This window comes from Diorhabda sublineata, chromosome 10 (assembly GCF_026230105.1).
Source record: "Diorhabda sublineata isolate icDioSubl1.1 chromosome 10, icDioSubl1.1, whole genome shotgun sequence".
Lineage (NCBI taxonomy): Eukaryota > Metazoa > Arthropoda > Insecta > Coleoptera > Chrysomelidae > Diorhabda > Diorhabda sublineata.
The window spans coordinates 14538657-14561121 of record NC_079483.1 but is presented as its reverse complement, the minus strand read 5'-3'; the positions used below and the strand labels follow the sequence as shown (position 1 = coordinate 14561121).

Below are 22465 nucleotides of genomic sequence, written 5' to 3'. Positions count from 1 at the left end.
CTTGACGTATTGAATAAAATGATACAGATATTTAATGAAGATTTCTGAGCCCCACCCCGTTTCGTATGCCACGCGAATTGATCCTAAGGGAGCACCATTCATGAATGCAGGTCGCATCCTAACTCGAGGGAAAATTAGTAGCGGTAGAATAAATGTACCAACTGCATTAATGCAACACAAAGCTGTAACATTTGAATTTTGGGATTTTTGTTAGAAATTGTGGAAATCCCTGTCTCATCACAAATGTAGTTAGTTGTTGTGTTGTGTTGTGTTAGTTGGTTATCAGAATAGTTATACTTGAGTCTTAGGTCTTCTATAGTGTTAAAAAATTTATAATTTTCTCTGTTAAATGCTATGCACATTGACTCGGGTGTTCGTAAAGAAATATTTTTTTTTCTAAAATTTTGTCAAAATTCTTTTCTAGCTCTTTTCTTATCAACTTTAAATCTGTGATCAATCTTACGAGCTTTTTTTTTGAAATTAATTTCGACAACTCATGGAAGTTATTGCCTTTAATGAGAATTAAGACTACTGTGATAGCAGTGAAAGAGCGGATAACAACATAATTTCCAGGGTCTTCCACAACAGCTTAAAGTCATTGAAAACGAGCTAATTTAAGAGAGAGCGCATTGCTTCTCGTTAAATTCATCAAACTACGGAAAGTACCCCATCACAGTCGAGCTTCGGATTGGATTATTAGTAAAATGGAAATTATTTTGAACGAGATGTGTGAAAGTTTAAAAGACAGACGATTGTTATATGCTTTTTCCTACACAAAAGTACAATAATGGTTTTACTAACAACTTACTGTAATAGATAAATATTCGAATATAACCGATCTCAGAAGATAACACCCAAATAAAAAACAATCTAGTATAATCGTTATTGTGAAAATGGGATTATATAGCTCTGAAAAACTATATTATTACTATTCACAAGTGTATAATGTATTATTCACGAGGTGAAAGTGAAGATATAAATCACCGAGTGAATAAGTAAGAGTAGAAATTTTTTTTACATTATTAGAAACATTGTTATTTTATTCCAACAAATATTTCATACAATATATTATTGTTTATTCAATAATAGTACATAATTATAGAAAATCATAATAATCGTATATCTCCATAATAAACAACACAAGAATCTATTTATTAGTTCAACAAATAATGGGTATCCAATGTTACGGGAGAGTGGTGTTTATTTATGTATTAATATATTATAATATATATTTAATTATTAACTAATTGATATATTCAGTTATTAATAATCTTTTTTTTTAGGTCAAAACTCATATGACATTTTATATACTTTCCTTGACTTTTCCGGCAATAAATTTGATTAGGCAACTTCAACAGATTCACTAATTTCTGGTGATGTTGAAGAAGAGTCACTTGCATTTTCTATATTCTTTTATTTAGTTTCTTAACGTCATTTGACGTAAATTGAAACACTGAAAAATAACGTTATTCACGCGCTATATTCATGAGGCTATTTGGTAATGAAATTCATTTACAAGCGACTGTGTGAAGAGAAGTTGAGACTGATATCTCTTTAATACACCAGTACGTGCTGGTATATTCCGTTCCTCGAATAATGTTGGAAGCATGGACAGACTGAGACATATAATAGCAGAAGATCCAAGTTTCACATATCAAGTGATTGGGGCAACTTTTGGTCTTAGATCCACAATTCAATTTCAAACAACCATCTTAATGTGAAAAAAAATTGATACTCTTTGGGTGCCATACATGCATATTTGTAAGAATTATCATGTATCCACTATTTTTAAAAAGGCATGTCATTAAACCTCTATTTTCATTTTATGTTTAAGCCTACAATCTACCAATCCACCTAATATGAAAACTAGCAATACTTTGATCTATATTGTTATTGGAAATATTTGGAGAGAAATTTGAATTGTCTCGGAAAAATATCTAAGATTAGGGAACAAGTTTTGACGATCCTCAACACTACTTGATTATTTTTAGTTTTTGCCTAGATATTTGGAATCTTCTATTAAATCAGGATTTCCATTATTTGAGCTCACTAATTTCTTGTCGTTAATCTATTAGTTTGTATTCAAATTTAGAAATTGAAGGATTTAAGCGGAAATGAAAGCTGTAAAAGCAATTGGTGGATTAAGTGATAAAACATGTACAATGCCTGCAGCTTCAATGTGAAGAGTTATGTACTGTGCCGGAGGTTGAGAGTAGAGAACGAAGTAGCTTCGTATTTTTGTGGTCAGAGCTTAGTGAATTGTTTTTAAATGGACAATATGCGTTTCGGGACTAAATGCAAAAATTCGGGAGTGAGTGCGTGGCATGAAAATAAAGCTGTGACAATTATTGTAACAAAAAACTTCTCCCGTTGTTTTTGAGTTATAGGCATTCAAAGCAGCGAAATCAGAACTTATATTAAAGTATATTTTCTAAATTGAACATTCCTACATTATGAGTTTTAATGGATGATTACGTATGTCCATGACATTGACGGAATAAATAATTCTACACTACTATTTGAAGGTCAGGGGAGGCTCATGCTCAATGGTAAATAATTTGTAACTTTCCCAGGAACAACCTGTACAATCTAAGGAAAGCAAAAAAGAATTTTTCAATCGATTTTTTAACAAAAAGGTTGCTTAACTCGTTCAAATGTAAAGTTTAGGAGATACGTAAATTTTTAAGTCGTTGTACATGGCAAGGTAAATACTTATAGAAGTTATTTTTTATAAAATGATATTTTAGGAAGTGCACTTCCAAAAAAAGATGGCGAAGGTCAATAACGAACTATACGAACCCCAGTTTAAGAGCAGAATACATTAGATGTAGTTGACGCCGATCCCAAAACTAGTGTACGCAAAATGTTACTTCAATTTAACGTATAAATGACAACTATTCATAGGATTTTCTAGGAGCAACTTTTTACTCCTTTCACATTCAGAAAGTGTATGCTATGAAAGTAGAGGATTATCTAGACAGGCCTCGATAGTTTCTAGATAAATAACGAGTTGATAATACATTTGTTGGTAAAGTACCGTTTACTGATGAAGCTAGTTTCACACGAGACTGTTTTATTAATTTAAACAGTTTACATTTATGGGCAGATGAAAATCCTCATGGTACGAATAATTCAGTTGGTCCAAATTCTTTTGATAATAACCTGAATGGTCAGCGTTACTTAGAATTTCTCCAAAATGATTTCCCACCTATTTTATGTGATATTCCTGTAAACATTCGTTGAGACATGAGGTTCATGCATGATTGAGCCCCTCTGCACTTCCCAAATCATCTCAATGTAACGTTTTCCTTATTTATTCACACTCTTTCTATTCGTGGCGTGAATTTATGAATATTGTCTCTTACGTTTTTAATTCATTCAAATACGTCTGCTATGATAAAAAATTATATATAAAACAAACATCAAACGAATTCCGGGTATATCAAACGTATATCAAAAGTATGACGCGTCTTCTCCGAATTTCACTACAACCGAACAGGACCGTTTCCAGGACCTATATCGGGTACATGTTTGTAACATTAATAACATTTTTCCATATAGGTGAATATAGATCGGGAAGGTTCATTTGCATGGTCACCACGTTCCCCTAAATAAAATAAAATGGATTCGTTTTTTTTGGGGATATTTTAAATGCTTGGTATATGCAGAACTGGTAAACAAAAGAAACGAAATGATCGATAGAATAAACTTCCTCTGCATTATTTTCACATCAGATGGAAATTTGAATACCTTTATGCGTAAATCAGTGCTTTTTTGTCAAAGATTGTTTATCCGGCTATTAACTAGGGGTACTTGGCTACTGCCGCCGTTTTCGAAGACCTAAAATTTCAAGCCTATATTCCACGTAAATATTTTTCAATTGCAATGATTGTAATGTTTCTATTCATGTTTCCGTTGCCACAGCATCGGCATATCACGACATACCTAGATACATTGTTAGAGAAATCTTTGATAGAAATATTGCCGTTATTCCTGTAGTTATGCCTTTCGTGGTTTCAAGGCGATAACTGATATCTTATTTGATAAAAGCCCAAAACAAAAACATGTAAAATTCACATTGTTTGTCAGACAAACTGATACACTTCCATAAAGTGTTTCAAATACTTTTGCTAAAAAGTTTGACCGATCCTCAGTAAAGAGTTTCATTTTTTCTCAATTTTCTGGCTGTAATGGTTTCACCTTTCTACAGTATGTAATTTCTGATTCTTGGAACTAATTCTTAAGCCAATAAAATATAACATATTGCATGAATATAACTTCGATCCATTTTAAGATAATTGACACTTATTTGAATTGTTTCACTGAAAACAATGTCATGTTCACTTAAAAAAATAATCACAGTATATGAAATACGTTGTTCGGCTTAAAATAACACATTGTAATGTTCCTTGCAAAATGTAATTCCAATTTTTAATCACAATAATGTCGCAACGAATTTAGTTTTTAATTAAGCACAGCGGAGTATAAATTGGGAGAAATAATTTAACGACGAAAATGAAAAGCTTTTGTATTTGGTTGCTTCCGAATCAATTACTGAATATTCAATGAGACATATTTATGAACGTTTTTTTTTATTTTTCATTTTAATATACTCAGTGGCATAAAAACCCAAACCCCAGATAATATTATTCTATTTCAACAATACTTCACGCACACTCTAAACTTGAAGTCGTAATTCTAAAAGCAAATTATCGCCAGCAGACTGACATCAAGGGAAGTCGAATAGTAGATCTTTAAGAAGCTAGACTGTTGTTCTGAGACATTGCTGGTGAAATAAATATGAGTTCCGATACTGTTGTCCTATATTATCAGTCATGGAACAAAGAAGGCCGAACAGAACCAGAGGTGTAGGACTACTGATCAGGATAAAACAGATCCAGGATTTTCGCCTAAGATTAACAACTCGACAATGCCGATGACAATGTAACACAGTGGTTTGCAAAATATGGAAGAGTTCTTAAAATTCAAAATCTTTATAGACGGATAGGGCTGGAAATTTAAGAATATTGTCATTATCTTTAGATCTAGAACAATTAATAGATACTGGTTATGCTCCTTTTTTACAAGTGGTATCTTCAATATTGATTCCATTCTTTGAAAGAAATTATTAGTTGATTTGAAATACTGCCAAAAGCCGTACATGTAACTATTTGGTTTATCCAGTACATGACGATTTCGTCTGCATATCCTAAAATGTCATCCACCATATATCGACTTAAGATCTATGAAATATAAAGACGAGGTTGTTTTACTTCCAATGAATCATATATTTTCGCGTTTTAGGGAGTTGTCTTTACTATCAACCCGAGTTTGAGATAATATTTCAATTTTTCCAGAAATAACCAATCTTTTTTTATTAATTTATTTCTAATATCTTTGCTAAGCTAAATATTAGAGAAAAAAGTCTATTATTTGTTACTAGTGCTTCATCTCTTACTACTACTACTTCTTTTGATTGTTTTGGTCAGTTTCAATTGTCAATGCTTATAATATATGTTATCAGATTATGAATGCTTTCGGCAAAGAATGAGATCTACACGGGCCCTTTCGCTACCAACCGATTTTTTATTTTTCAGCTCCAATTCATCGCCAGATTTGTTTCTAGTTGTCTTCAAACTCACATGGCTCTTCGATATAATACTGAGTTATCACCGATATAAGATTTATCGGCATTTCGAGTTTCTATTTTACTGAGTCACCGGTTAGTGGATTAAGTTTTGTTGGACAATATACCAATTCTATGCTTCTTATTTATGAATACTTACCAGCTCTTACTTGTACATCTCTGCTGATAACTCTTCCAATTGTATTACTTGCTATGCATCTGTAAACAGTACTATGAACGTCTTGTCTATAGGATTGAGCAGGAAAAGGTTGTAAGAACAGAGTACCGTTTCTAAGCACTCTCCTAACACCTGATATGTCACCAACAGAAGTGCCATCCACAGAAAGCCAGTCTATTGAAGGTTGAGGACTTCCCGAAGCCGAACAATCAAGCCATCCTCCACTTGAATTTGAAAACTCGAGTCTTGAAGGAGGTTCCATTACAAATGAAGGTCCTCGAAAATGCGAGTCAAAAGCTTGTATAGATTCTGTAACAAAGAAACTAATATGTAAGATGATTATTGCACGTCGCTGGCAATATGCAATTCTCTTGCCATTGCATCATGGCTACTACTAACCCAAAATTCACAAGTATAAGTTAAAACATTCCTAACTTAAAATTATATTCAATACTAGCAGCGAAACCAGGTGTTGCTCGGGTTAAAATACATCGCATGTTTAATAGTATAAAAAAATGATACATTTTTCAACATAGAGACTATAGGTTTCTATTTTAGATTATGAGAAACTTGATATTTCTTATCAATCATAATAATTTGCACTCATTTTGGAACTTTCCAGATCATTAGGGAAATTTCTAGAGCTCCTCTCGTTCTAGAAATTTCTTGAATATTTTTCTCGAACTTTCCAAATCATTCCAGAAATTTTCAGAACTTTCTAGAACAATCTAAGTCTATTATAATAGTTGAACACACTTTTGAATTATATAGATCATTCCAGAAATTTTGAGATCTTTTCAGAAGTCCTCATATATAGAAATATATGTTTTCACAATTTTGCGAGCCACAACCACCTACTTCCAACCACCGCAGCCAAACTCCCTTACTATAACCTGGAGACCAAAGGATATTTACCACCCCTAGGGGAAGTTGATACGGGTGAGTGGTGATGGAGAAAACCACCGTGGCCTTACGTATTAACAGAGTTTTTATATTTACTTACTTAAGTGAATAAGGAAAAAGTGATTAGTGTACCTCAGGCAATAATTATATTACCTGCTTCCTTGCTTTTGGAACCTAATGGACCCAGTTCAGGTAGACCTGGCTAGTAAGAACAATATTTGATAATGGATGAAGAGACGTTTGAAAAACCATGGAGAAAAATATAACAAAAAAATCCTTTACGAAGACCGTACTATCAGCAGATCAGAAAGTCATTGTAATACTGAGGTACCTAGCTACAAGGAAAATTTTTCGAGCCCTAGTTTAATTACAGAATTTTGGAAAGCAATATATATCGTTTCATTCCTGTCATTTATAAGGAAATTTATGAAAAACTGAAGGAAGGTATTTATATATTATATAAAATATAATATTGACATTTTAATAGGGAAGTAAATTGATTGAAAATTTTCTAGATATTCCACTTATTCGCCCAGTATACAAATTTTGACTTTATTCATATGAATGCTGTGCTGATGTATTAGACACGTGATGCTAAATCTCAACCGTTTCTACTATAAATTTCTACAACTATTTTAATTTAGTATATACTGATATTTTTAGACAATTCGCATGAACTAAAACATTGGAAACTAATCTAAAGACAATGTTATTTCTCCTGTAGAAAACCAATGATATTTATTATACTGAAACAGATTCCATGGTCTATTTTCACTTTATCATGTTGCCATGAATACATATTGATTCCTTTCGATTTTAACGTTTCAAATATTTCATATTTCAAAATGTGATGATTTGGTTGTAATACTAACGAGAATATTAATGAAATTATAGAATCAATCATATCAAAAAAATACCATTTACAGTAAAAAATTTGTATGAAAAGCATTTATGGACTTTTGCAATTGTAGAAAGTATCAATTAGATAGAAATCGGACGGCGGAAGGATGACTGTAAACTTGAGAAGAAAAGATGGTATAGAGCTTAAAGAAACTACGGCAAAACCATCTGGATCTTAAGTTGAGTAAGCCGTTACAAGAAAAATATAATAAAGCTATTATTGTCCTATCGAAAAACAAGCGTAACTGCCCGTGATTTTATAGGACGAACCCTAAAAAATTCGAAAGTTTCGTCAATAACGAAAATGATAAATTCATGGAATGAAAATGAAGGACTGCTACGGAAATTCTATCACATAGCCACGGTAGAATTAGCTTAGCAAGGTGGGGAAGCTACTTGACTTACTTGTTTTGTAAGGACTCTAATAACGATGGTTCTGTAACAAATCGTGTTAAATATAACCCTTTATTCAGCAAGACTTGCCAAGGTGGTTCAAGAATGTACTGAAATCAAAGTTTCAATAGAAAGTCCTGTTATTTGAAAAACTGATGGCAAAAAGTGGCCCAAATATTATAAATCAACAGATTATTCCTCAGAATAAATCGTCAATCCAAAATTGGACAAAATCGTCTGCCGAAGCTTATATGCAACAAGCTTTCGAAATATGATTTTTTGGAATAATTACCAATGTCCTTGTTATTATTACTGAAATTAAAACCAGCATAAGAACTCCTGAGACACTAGGCAGCTATATTGTGAGATATTTGAAAATATTAATAATCTATTAGATGAAACAGGTGTAGCTCATTCAATATTAAAATAACTTGCCCCACGAAAAAAGGACATACCTATTGGAAGATCTTTAGCTACAAATATAAGTGTGAGACAGTGTATTTTTACACTTTCCAATTTTTATGTTAGGTTACATACAATCATTGGTTTAAGCCTGCGTATCCCAAGCATTTTTGGCCGCCGCCCTTTCACGAGATTTTAAATTTTTTAGCGATCCACTTTATAAAAAAAAAATCACAAAACAAGCTTTATTTTCAATAGAAATAAAAATTCAAACTGTTTGTTCATTTCTCACATAAAAATTTCCCTTAATGCGAGGGTGATGTTATTTTTCATCACATAGTAATTTGAAATTGGGATTGATTTTATTCTCAAATTAGGTCATCCAATCTGTTTCGGTACTCATTTTTGAATATTAATAATTGTATGGCTTTTTCGCTAAGGCTAGGATAATAATTTTTGACAGATCAATCAAAAATTAATTAGTGATACAGTTTCAAACACTTTTTTAATGTCGGAGTTAGCATAAAAATTTCAATTAAATCATAAACTTTTTTCTTCCGATTCAGTATCAACAAAAAAATCTTTGATTTACAAATTATATAGAGGAATATTCGGAAAGTAGTCTTCAAAACTATCAATTAGTGTTATTTATTGAGTTCAAAATGTAAATCTTCTTCATTGTAGTTTAAATTGGTTTTAATATGTTTATATAATGTTTCAAAATATTTGAAATTTTCATTTAGAAGTCGTTGTTTCAATTGAGTTATTTTTTTAATTATTCCATATTATCCACTTGAAATCATGGAATCTATCTTAAAGTCAAAAAAGCATCTTTTTTAGATGTGGGTGTTCATTCAAAAATAACTTGTTTAACTCAAACTAACGTTTTATAATGTTTCCTATTAAAAGCCATCGAAAATTACAATACAAAATTATTTATGATCATTCTCTATTTCGTTAAAAAGTTACAATTTATTGCACGAGACTTGAAGTACTTGAAAATGTTTCTATAGAATATTGAATTTAGAGAAAGATAGTTTTTTTGCCATGACCCAGCTGAATTTTTCCTGATCTTGTGGCGAATTGCGTCCCACACTTTGGGAAACACTGGCATAAGCTAAACCCATCAAATACAGGAGGCAAATATATGTTTAATCATTTTGTTGTAAGCAACAAGCTTGAATTTTATAATCCAACTTTACAATGCGTTCTTTTTCGATTCTGTTCCAAAGTATTTCTTTTCACGACCAATTTCTATTCGTTATTCAATTTTGATTTCCAAGATTTGGAAAAATCATTAACAGTTATAAATTTAGGGAATTTCCATTCTATCTATTCCACTTAGACCGATACTTCTCATTAACTGTTCTGTTTACCTCAACATGAGCTTTATCACCCACTCGAATAAATATTTATATCTCAAGTCATTGCGTTTTGGAAAAATAAAATTTCAAATTCTGTAAAATGAATGATTCATAAAATAAATAATTTAAATTTCAAATAAGGCTGACTTTTTAGTGGCATTTTTATATCATTAGAAAACAATTCCTCTCTTTTGGCAGAAAGATAAATAATAAATTGTCCAACGTTTGCGTCAACATTCGCGTTTTAGCGTACGGCTGAACATTGGAGGGACAGCTGGATGCAGAGCGGCAACTACACGATGCATCCAAGGTTTGCGTCAACATTCACCTTCTAATGTTGGCTGAACTTTAGACGAAGGCTGGACGCAGCGCCGCAGGTAAGCGTGAAAAAATATATAGTGTGTACAAGTTGCCGGTATTGATGTCGCGTTTTAATAAACTCGATTGATAACCAGATTGTTTGGTAAAAAAGTGATGGACAACATGTAACAGATGTGAATTCTCATAAAATAAACTGGATGATACTGGCAACTTCAGTTTTTTATACAAAACACGTAGCCAAAGGAGAAGAAACTTCGTTCTAATGTTGGGTAATACCTTGACGCAGGTCAAAGAAACCGACTTTCCATGGCCAATGTTCTAATGCTAACGGTGGAAGCAAAACTAATGTCGAATGACATGCGCACTGCGACCACAGGATACGTCCAATTATACCAGCAACCATCGTTGAAAGCACTGATACCGGCTTTTTATTTAACATTATTAAAATATCCTGAAGTTTTATTTACTGGATAGAGAATTGAAGATTATTTCAATGCTGCTATATCATTTCATTTAAAATGTTTATACGAGTTGTTGAAAGCCTGGTAAATAATTTGACTTGTTTCGGGTTGTTAAACGTACTCTCATAATTACATAAAAAATTAATTTATTTGTTAATTGACAATCTCGCTGTATAATAATGATGTAACAAAATCAGTATAACGGTGAACAATTCTTTTATAAGAAATTCCTTTCAAACTTATTTTTTATTTCAAAGTATAATATCTGAAAGTATTATGTTTGTTTAGGATAGTACCATCGTCAACACAAGCTGTAGAATATTCTGATATATTCAGATTTTCCACGAAAAGTTTTAAGGTACATTCAACTTTATTCACTTCGTTGAGTTTTCTCAGAAAATTGAATCGTTCACCCGTCTCAAGTCGTTAAAATGTAAATATATAGGGTCGTTTGAAATTTATGTGTAAAGTTTCCGTGGATCATTGCTCGTTTGAAAATATCTTCCAGAATGTTAGTAACACTTCATTCAATATAGTACGCATTTTTAAATGGATAATTTTGACTATTACACTAGCATCATATCTGGAATATCCAGAATTGATTAAGGCGATAAATGTTCATTTGGTATCCAGACAAAATCACTTTTTTTCGATTGTATGATTTCACAGCTAGAGATCAGAAAAATGAATCATAATTGAGATGGCTTAACACATATACCAAAATCAGAATATCATAAAGAAACGGCGCTCCAAAAAGCATGTAAAAATTATAAAGGAAAACCAAGAAAAACTTGGATTGAGAAGCTGCCAAGATAAAATCGGAAGGAATAGAAGAGAAATCGATAGATAAAAAGGCATGGAGTATGACACCCAATCAAAAAACAACACTCCACACGGTAACCTGGCTAGAGATTTAAAACTAAAAAAACATTCTAATTAGTCTATTTTTATATATGAATATATGGGAATTAGTAGAGGAATCGTGAAGATAAATAACTACTTGGAGAGAAAACAACAAAAAGAGATGAATGAGTCCGAACAATCACAGCAAACATAGAATTGACTACATTCCCTCAACACAAAACTATTATTAATGTCGTATCAATTTTAAACCATTTTTCAACTGGTAGCAATCATACACTTATCCGAGCCAAACAGTCAGTTTGAAATAAATCATATTATTAGTAATACTAATAATAAAATTGGATAGAAAAAAATAAATCAAGAAAACTAAAATCATAAAATGAAGATAAATGGACACTAATGATGGCCGGTAAGGAAATAGCAGCGGTGAAGACAAACAAGGAACAGTATATATCCAATGGAGAAAGGATACTAGCGGATAAGAAAAGATCATATATGGAACAACAAAAAAGACAATAGAAAATAAAAAGATCAATACTACGATTCGAAAGATTATACAAAGAGAAGTAATAAAATTATGAAATGTCACGATTTAGTAGAATACAAATTGATGATATGAAGATTACAGGGAGAATAGAAACTAATAACATTACATAAATCTCACGGATAACACGGGAAAACTATAAAATCAATAAAAATCAATACCCTCAATGCAGTCCTTCAACCAAAAATTTGCAAGAGCCAAATAAAAACAGTACCTAAAAAAAAGAGGAGTAACAAATCGCCAAAGATAGAATAGATTGCATAGAAAAAAGAGCGGATTAATATATAAAAAATGAAAACCTGGCTTCCCGCCGATCGGCATGTACTCTCTGGATGTGGAAGGGGTAAAGAAGTGGCTCTTGGAGAATAATTATTAATCTCTTTCAAGTTTTTCCTCATGCCAGTGATATGATCTTTGATAGTATGTAGTACAAATGTTTTTTCATTTATTGGTACTCCAAGAAATGTATGATTCTGTTTTAATGCCTCCTTCATATTATTTACAGTTTTTAACTACAAAAATAGGTAATATCTTTAATTTATTATTTCATTAATAACGTAGGTCTTTGAGTGACACTATTTCTTGATAAGCTGCTTCATAACTCTTTTGATTTTTCTGGCAGCAGCATCAGATTGATTCTTTCATATTCTTTTGGCGGGTATACGAATCAATAGTTTCAGCATTTCTCAATTTTTGATGTAGTAACACATTTTGCAGGAGTTGCGTGAATAACTCTTTTAAGACTTCTATTGGAGCTCTTTACAAAAGGTTGTGTTACTGACCTTCTACATAACGTTTGATTTTTATATCGTGACGTATATCGAACTAACTGAATAATTTGGAGCGATTTAGCAAAAAAAATCAATTTCGGTATTTTTATATTTTATATTTATCATATTTGCAATGAAATAATTATTTTTCAGATCCTTATAACGATTATGTAAGCACATTTTTCCATTATTGTTTTAGATCCTTCAATATTCAATATTCAATCTTCAATATTCAAATCGTTTACCACGCAGGTGGTAACCTTAGGTTTGTTAAGCAATCAGTAATTGTTTACCAAATGCTGTCGGAGGAGCATTTCAATGGCGGAATTGTGACTAAATGCGTTGTTACGATTGAACACAATTGCGCACTTCAGCCCTCCTTTTTTAAATTGTTCCCTCACGTAATTTCGAAACCAAATTAGCATAATATGCATCTATAAGTGCAGCTCGGTTTTGATGTTACTTATCATGCAGACAATGTCAAAATGTTCAGTAGGTATAATATGTACCACATACTATGAAACACTAATATTTTGTAATATTTGTCCAATATAACCATACGTCGATCTTACAACACCTTTGAACTCACCACACCACCCTTTCACGATGTCATATGATTTTTTGGATTCCTCTATTATTTCCAATAACTCTTCGTGAATTTGCGTGGGGTCAACTCTTTCAAAGGCAGGTATTTAATCACCTCACGTAGCGCGACATTCTGATTCTCGGTACCCGGATTCTCGGACTTCAACTGTAGACATGCTTTATTAAATTACAATTCTATGTGGTGACGAACAAATATTTGGGTTTATAACTGGCGCAGAAGCGGACCAAAGGGTTAAGTCTTCATTTATTATAATGAATAGATAATTCTGCAAGTATAGATATGAATGAAATTTCATAAAATCTCTTTAGGGCAATTCAATTGATGTAGAACTTTTCCTTTTTCCATCCTCTTCTATTGTTTAACTAATGAAATAAGAAAATTGGTTTCTGAAATATCTTATTTTGCTTCGAGGTAACTCTCATGAAATACAAAATAAAAGTTTTTGTTTTGCAGTTTATAAAAAGAACGTCTAAGTAATCGGAAGCTAATCCTTGAAAATCACTGAAACATCATCGAAATTAGAACTTTTTCTCCGGAACATAAAGACAGGAAGAAACGAAAGAGACGTCTAGCGTCAGGACTTTTTACTTTTTTACGCTGTCTACATTTTCGAGATTGAATGTGGATTGTTTCATTGCGAGGATTACATTCCATTAAAGGCGTGGCTCTTTCGGGATTCGAGTTATAAATGAGATGTTCCGTAAATGAATGCTTAATAGAGAGAGCGATATATTATGGCACAGATTAAGCAATTACGCATAGAAGGGTGTAAGAGCTATTCATATATTCATGAGCTATCACAAAGAACAGATGAATAACAGCCCTCATAATCAGTAACACAACAGTATGCACTTGCAAATGAATGTGTATTTACACACTTCTTCAATATTCGGAAGAACAGCACCACTGTTATTCATAATATTCTTTTATAAAAGATAGCTTAGTTTTAGAGAGTTAGCATTGTGTGAATACCACATTTTTTTATTTTGGAAACATACATATCTTCTTATTTTTACGTTGTTTATATTTTTACAAAATTGAGTCAATATTATTATCTCAAATTGGAAATACTCGCAGAAAAAATATATCTAAACATCTTCACTAAGATAGGTAATAATAAAATGGACAAAAGAACAGAAAATGATCCTTGTCAAGTAATTTATACTTGTGGGTAGTTGATAACTATGAAAATATATAAGAAGAAACGTCTTTATTTGATTCGTAAACAAAAAAACAAATGAATTCTGGAGTATCTGATTTGATACAAGAAAATTAATATGTAGATGACAGTAGGATCAATATCCATTTCAGAAAATTAAAAAAGAAGTAACAACTCTCAAAAATATTAAACACAATGACGCGTATAGCTTCTATAATGTAACAAAATCTTAAAAAAGATAAATTTGACGAGAAAACATAACAAAAATAATTTCCCAAATCGCAATTCAACCGAAGACGAGAATGTAAAATTCCAATATCCATCAATGAGTATGGAATTTGATATCCAAATTGGAATATTTATATTTCTCGTATTTGTTCTGATTCAGGTAAATGCCAAGAGAGATCAATTTTAACATAGAAGCGGCCCAGTTTTCAAAATCTATTCCAACAATTACATGATTTGAAGTTTTAAGAGGAGAAAAAATATTGTAGAAATACATGATAGTGTTGAACGATAGAATTTTTCATAACACCAGAAGTAGCAATTGATATTCGCCTAGTGGATTTTTCAAAAAGGTCTAATGATATCAAACCTTCATTATGTTAGACTGAGTCAGTGTGAGACTCTAATTTTTTGTAGGATTTCGGTCAAAATTATTTATAAAAATGGCTTGCGACCCAAAATTTTTCATAAAAAAGGAAATCAGTATACTTTTAACTTTTGTAAACTTATTGAATGTTGCTACTGCTGTATGAACGATACTCTTTTTAAGACATATATTTACATCTCTTAATAGCACGATAATAAATGGCGAGTATACCTTCAGAAGTATGAATCTGATCTTGGACAAGATTAATTTTAATGAGTCATAATATGAAAGAAACAAAAATTTCCAAAATTGCCATTAAGCCAAAGACAAAACATGTGAAAATAACTATGGAGTTTGTGCTTCAGTGTAATCTGTACTCGTATTAAAACCTACTAAAGCAGATTAATTCTAGCCTATAGGGCAGAGAATTTCGATTATAGTTTAAAGCTATTTTCATTTCTCTAGCTCTCAAAACAATCTTGAAAAACCTTAGATGACAATAGGTGTTGAGTAGCATTTTATTATTAAACTGCTTCCAGAATGTACAAGGGTTGGTGGTGTTATTTTATAAAAAAAGAGTTACATCGGCATGACTAAACAGTATATACAGAATATACCAGCATGAATATGATTGTCGAGAACATAATAAAAAAATAGATGATAAAATGTTATTTATATTGGAAAAGTATAGAAATATTCATTCACTGATGAATTATCTCTTCATGCGAAATATGCATATAATATGTATTTTATATTTAGACTCAAGTCTAATAATTTAAAAAAGTATGTTGTGTGCACAGGTTTTTATTTATATACGATTGTATCAGTTTTTTTAAATGACTATTAATTTGATTTTTCTGTTTCATACAAAATGTTCTTATTAGTTTATGTTATATAGTTTGTCTAAATTTTGTCTCAGATACGGCGTGTCCTATTCATTCATATATACACATATGCCTGTTTTTATATTGTTGCACCAAACTTATCTGATTATTATTTTATTGGCATTTTAGAAAAACTCTTTTACAGTATTATTTTGAGTCCTCAACCCACAATACCATTCAAAATTTCATACTAGGAAGGACAATAATATCAAGAATGATAGATTATACAGTGGAGAGATTGCACATTCCTAATGAATCACTCTTTATAAATAAATAGTGATTCGAAAACAATATAAAATTACGTCCGATTTCCGTATCTTTCAGAATGTAGCTTGATAATAATATCAATCAGTTCCAGGGACAGTGGTGAGGCGGGTAACAGACGCCCAGATTCGCATCAATTACCCTTTTGTCTGAAGGATGTGGTGGTATCATGTTAATGATGGATATACTCTATAGAGTGACACTATTGTATCAATAGCTGAATAATACAGAATTTATACTGTGATTTACAACAAATGGAATATATATGAGTATTCCATGTTATCTATAATATAATACAGGATGATTAATTAATAATAAAAATTTCACTGGTCCGCAAGAAAAAAATTTCTCGGCGAATTGACCATCAAAAATCAGCAAACCTTGCTGCTAACCATTTCCCAGTGCGGAGGATTTCAATCTGCATTATATCCTAATGTAATATTTTACCATGTTCTAGAAATCTAAATGAATCTTAATTGACATATTGCATCCTAAATCTTTATAAGCAGAAAGAAGCTTCTGAATTATTTGTCGGTAGTTCTCAGCTTTTGTATTCCCAAAAAAATTATGACAAACACCCACAAAAGCCACCCAAGCTCTTTTTTTTACGCTTTCCGCTTCTGGTGGCATAAAAAATTTCTTACTTAGCACCAACTGAGATTCATTTTAAAGCCCATGAATTTTTCTTAGTGGCCAAGTTTTTATTTTGTATTGTTTTTCTCTTGCCCGACTGCCCACTCAGAAAGAGACAGCAAAACTTTGTGTATCCTCCTTGTACTCCAGTAAATATAGCGACGACTTTTGAATCAGTATACTCCATAGATATTGAGAATATTCAATTTTTATTTTTATTTTTCGTTTACCTATAAGTATATGGACGTACAAGACAGCTATTCAATGACTCGGGTAAGTTTAACGTAAAGAGAAGCTGCACTTGTGCCTTAGCCCTCAACTTCTCAAGGTGTCGTTGAAGTACCAGACCTTCCAGTAGGAGTATGAAAAGGTGAAACAAGTAACAATTATCAATATATTTTTTGTAATAACCATAACACGTTTGAAAACCAAACTGAATTGTTAAATATTACAATAAATACAGTTTTATCCAACTTCTTTAAAAATAATAGAGTTTTGAAGAGTGTTAGCCTTTAGAAATTAGACTCAACAGATAATACAGCCTACAAATTGTGTAGAGGACGATACCTCTATCCCCGGGTATGAAAGAAAAGATAAAGAAATCTGGCTGCTATAGTCATTTCACATTCTGAGAGGAGTGGATTAATAGATCAGTTGTAAGCACTGATGATCCCCTGGATCTCATCAATAAAAGGGAACACAATAGATCCTTTGGGTCATAGTCTATATAATACTTTAATATATACGTACGTACATGTATTTATCGTTATGTAGATTTTGTATTATTTCGAATGCATTAAAAAATGTCATTTGTTTCATTTCAATATTTCCCTTTCTGAAGCCCCATTTCTCTAATAATTAAAAGTGGAACTATATTTAACCAACTTTTGTCCAGTTATTTTTCGAAATAACTCACTGAAGATGTAACAATTGAAATAAATTGTTTCGAAAAGTAACTGGACGAAAGACTGGAATTTAAAATTTGAATTTGAAATATGCCGCCAAAAGCAGAAAGGAAAATATAATGAGCCAAGAGATGGCGCTGAAACGGGAGCTCGAGTCGGCTATCTAAAGGATGTGGTTGATCTATGCGTAGGTGCACGTGTTAGAAGAGAGTCGCGACATATGTCCAAGGACTGCAATGTAGGTTTATGCATAGCTCCTTGCTTTATAGACATACCACACATATTATTAATAATTTAGATTAAGATGACTAGGTTCAGCTATTAAGAAATGTATTCATCTTTACAATAAATCATACAAACACATTCATGTTACTAGGTCCAACGATTTTTTCAACATTTTAATAACAATAAAACATATCTACGTTTTTTTGTCACTGTCGGATTTCGCGGAGGTTCCTCTCTGATTCAATATCGAAACGCCTGTCTACTTGATCAAAGTAACCTCTTGAAATGGTCAATTATACAAAATACAAAAAAAATTTTTTACACGATCTTTCAACTTATTTAAACATGAATATCATAAGATTAATGGTCTGGTGTTGGAAGAAAATTTCACTCAATTTCATACAATTCTCCCATTCCCTCTCGATCATTTTATTTCAGTTAAATTTATTCATTCTCATTTCAGGCACCGTATGCAACGCATTACCCGACGATTTATAAATGTTATACTCATATTTCAACCCAATTCGATATTGATTGTTAAAATAGAGCAAATCGTGATCCAATTTGCGTACTGACGTCATTATCGCTACCCGAGTATATCGATTCACATGTAATTGTAAACAATCGTTTCCAGGACGATACTTACAAATTTCTTTGTAAATACCGTAAAACCTTATAATTTTGCCCAGGAAATTCTTGTTTTTCACTAATTTCGTTTTGGGAATTTCTATTCGAAAATTTCGTTTACTTCAAAAGTTTTGTTTTACCTTCACAATCGCTGCCTACAGGATTGTTTGGCTAGCTCTTGAGGAAGTACCACAAACCAAAATTAAAGGAGGAGTGTAAAGTTGTAAGCAAATATCTTAAGTTTGAATAATATACTTAAAATTATCAAAAAGAAATGTTAACCGTATTAATAGTTAACATTGCCAACAGATAATGTTTTAAGAAGATTTCTGTGTATGAAAGTTAAGAAAACAATCGGATATATTTTGCCATGAAAACTCAAGACATTAAAAAGTTTTTTCATAGAAAAACTTACAAACTAGGTCACAGTTTCCCTGTTAAAAAACCAAATTCTCACTCATAAACAAATTCCTTCTTATAAAATAAAAAAATTTATAAAATAAAAATATCTTGTTGGGGAATATTCAGTTTGAATCTTATGTGGTTATCAGAAAATGTCGAATTTTTTATCTCAGGCTCATTAAATATTATTTCTATATCAAAAATATTATATCACAGACATCATCACAGTTGTGGTGAATATACATGTGTGATCCGAAGTATAGTTGCATGAAAAACTATGTAAGTACGACTTCTATCAATTGAAGAAACGTTACAATTTAAGTTCATGATGCCAATCCACTTAATCCGGCATTAGACAGGTCAAAAATAGTTGTGGCCCAAATTGATTCGGTCAGCAATACCTTCAGATATCAATTTTGAAAAAATTTGAATGCTTTTCTGGACCCTTTTAGTAGGTAATATTGAAATCTTTATATAAAAATATTATTTTTTGGTTTTATTGGATATTGCATGAAAGTGAATTCTTCTAGAGTAAAAAATGAGATGCTTTTTTCTATTTATTTGCTGAAAATTTTTCAATAAAGATACTAGATAAATCGAAACACAGTGTTATAAATAAAACAGGCTTTCAAACAAAAAAAAACCGAATGAATTTCTTGCTAGTAACAAAAAAGTTATTGTGTATTCAATTAGTACAATTTTTGCAATAGATGACTACACGCTTGGGGCATAAAAACACGGCATACACATCACAAACATATCTAGTTTTTCTGTCACGTGAACGTGGGCATTAAGAGCATGTTCCCTGTCTTTTTGGTATGTGGCTCCGGATTTTCACCCAGAAGTTTTCTGATATTGCCGTGTAAATAGAGAGCAGGCTAGACAGCCTTTGTCTCTGGTGGTCTTTGATTGATTACATACCTAATGTTTTATTATTATTACCCACCTGCCCACAAATACACGAGATAATACAAGCGATAATTCACAAATAATAACCATGTCCTAAACACAAAACAAATCTGCTCAAAAAAAGTTCCGAATTTAGACAGGTGGGGTGTGAGAGACCCCAAGCAGCTTTGACTCTTAGTTTGAAGGTATTGGGGCGCTGGCGTCGTTTGGCGGTCAATTTGAATATTTTTTCTGCATTCTTCAAGTGCTGGGGTTTGTCATACCCCACCTGTCTAATGCTGGGTTAACTCGTAACTGATAAGTAATGGTGTTTTTTAATTTGATTGAGTATGTCGGGAGGATGGTCCCCAACTACTTGGGGCGATTTGTTAGCCTTATGTAATGGTGCTAACTTTGCTAATCTCCATTTAAATGGAAAACATTGTTCTATGGGTAGTGTACTCGTGCTATTTGGAATCAACTCTGGTTCCGTGTTCATAAATGCATTTTGTTCCGATCAGAAGCTTTTCGTGATTTTATCTTTGCTAATGTTTTATTAGTTCCTTAACAGTGAAAAGTGGGAAGTTGTCAGTTAGTACAGATTTAATACAGAATTGTGTTTATTGCTTTTATTTATTCTATTTATTTTCTGACTCCCTGATAGTTTTACCGTGGCAAGGAAACACCAAAGTAGACTAACTTTGATATATTTTCCGAGCTTTTGAATACTTATGTATTCATCGTCTGGAAAATAATTAATTAAGATTTCCGGTGATTTTTGATATTGCAAATGCTTGTAAAAACTTTTAAACTCATAAAATTCAAAATTAAATATTCAAATTGACGTTGATAGAAATATTGATTCAATTTATACAATAGTATAGTGTACTATGAATATAAATTTATTTGTTGCTGTAACTTTTTTTCATTGTTCACAGCAATAAATATTAATTTGGATAATCGAGATCGAGGATAGTTTTGGTTTGATTAATTTTTATCACTAATTTAATGGTGTTTCCTGCTTTTCTTATCTTAACTCATTAAAAAGCTGTCTAATTTAAGATTGATTGTTCCCCCATCTTAGTACTAGTTATTTAAATACTTCAACTGAGGTCGAATACAACTTCCCGAAGCTGTTGTATTCGGTCTCCTACCGGGGAATTGAGGTTATAATTTAGAGCCTGAGTTACTTAAATGATTCTTTCAATAATAACTACAAAAAACCTGCCACCAATCAACTTAAAACCTTATTTGGATTTCTTTTAGATTTAAAGAAATAGTGATTCGATTGTTTAAATAATTTGAGCCAATATTTCAATTTTGAAAATACCATGTACATTTCATTGTATAATTTTATTTTCAAACACTTTTACAAAACACCTAGACTGGTTTATTCCAATGAGAATGTTAAGTTTGCATTTCTATATTAAACTGGGTCAACTATATTATGTTGACTAACTAAAACTTAGTTTGGAGTTCTTATTTTTCTTTCAAAGTTGCAGAGTTGCAATGCTTTGCTATTCCCAAATCATTCTCGACAGTTCATTCATCTCTTGAATGTGAGTCAAATGGAAAAAAATAAATGAATAAACAAATTCAAGGACTACAGAAATAAATTTTTACGGTAGGTGTGAGTTACCTTAGAAGAAATCACAACTGTCGCGAGAATATAATTGTTTAACAAAAACAGAGGAATTATGTTTTGCGATCTGCACAAGTCTATAGACAAAGGTAGATGTAGAATGTCTGTTTGTGGTAAATCATATCAAGCAACTCTAATTTCGCGCATAAACTGAGCCAAAATCTCTAGAGAGTCGTGATAACTGGACCCTTTTCTTACCATTCCATTCCTCACATGTTCGATGGGAACCGCTTTTTCAGAGAAAAACTTGACCTCGCAATTTATTTTTGTTCTGCGGGAATAAAAGATATCATTGTATGCCAAAAAAAAGACTGTACGTCTATAGCCATCAATTTGATCGTTTAAAAACGTGTTTGTTTGAAGTGATGTGTGAGAACTGGCATTGACATGGTGGAGAATGATTCGTCTTCTGCAACTGGTTTCCCCCATTTTTCGAATAATTCTGTCAAACAAATGCTGGTGTATCATCTAGAATTGAACGTTTTAAGTTACTCAAATGGAATGGTGGCGACATGTCCAGTTATTTTGAGAAAACAGACGACTATTTCCTTCGAAGTGCTTCGGGCGCAAACAAAGATTGGACTCATCTTGAAAGACCCATACACTCGATTGTTTTTGAGTTTTAGATATTTATTTTAGATATTGAATGTGTGCCAGTGGAACTGATGTACAATTATGCTATAAAGTCACGGTATATCAGATAACGATCTTGCAAAATCACGCACAGCGTCGATGTCTTATGACACAACAGCTGGTTTTGGACTTCATCACCAAAAACCGAAGCGAGTTACTTGGCACACAGCTGTTGGTTTAATACATATCGGAAGTCACAGAACATCATCACTCGAAAATTCTTGCGATTTAATTCCAGTATTTGACCAAGATTAATCATTCAAGTATCTGTAAACAAG

At 31.9% G+C, this 22465-nt stretch overlaps 1 protein-coding gene across 3 annotated transcripts in view; it reads right to left on the bottom strand.

Moving 5' to 3' along the window:
• The window catches only part of LOC130449318 (cell adhesion molecule Dscam2), a 241842-nt gene that overhangs the window by 153108 nt on the left and 66269 nt on the right, over positions 1–22465 (bottom strand). For all 3 annotated transcript variants that reach the window (XM_056787055.1, XM_056787058.1, XM_056787056.1), the window contains exon 2: positions 5787–6113. In XM_056787055.1, coding sequence (XP_056643033.1) covers positions 5787–6113 — 327 coding nt within the window. The remainder of the gene's footprint in view (positions 1–5786; positions 6114–22465) is intronic.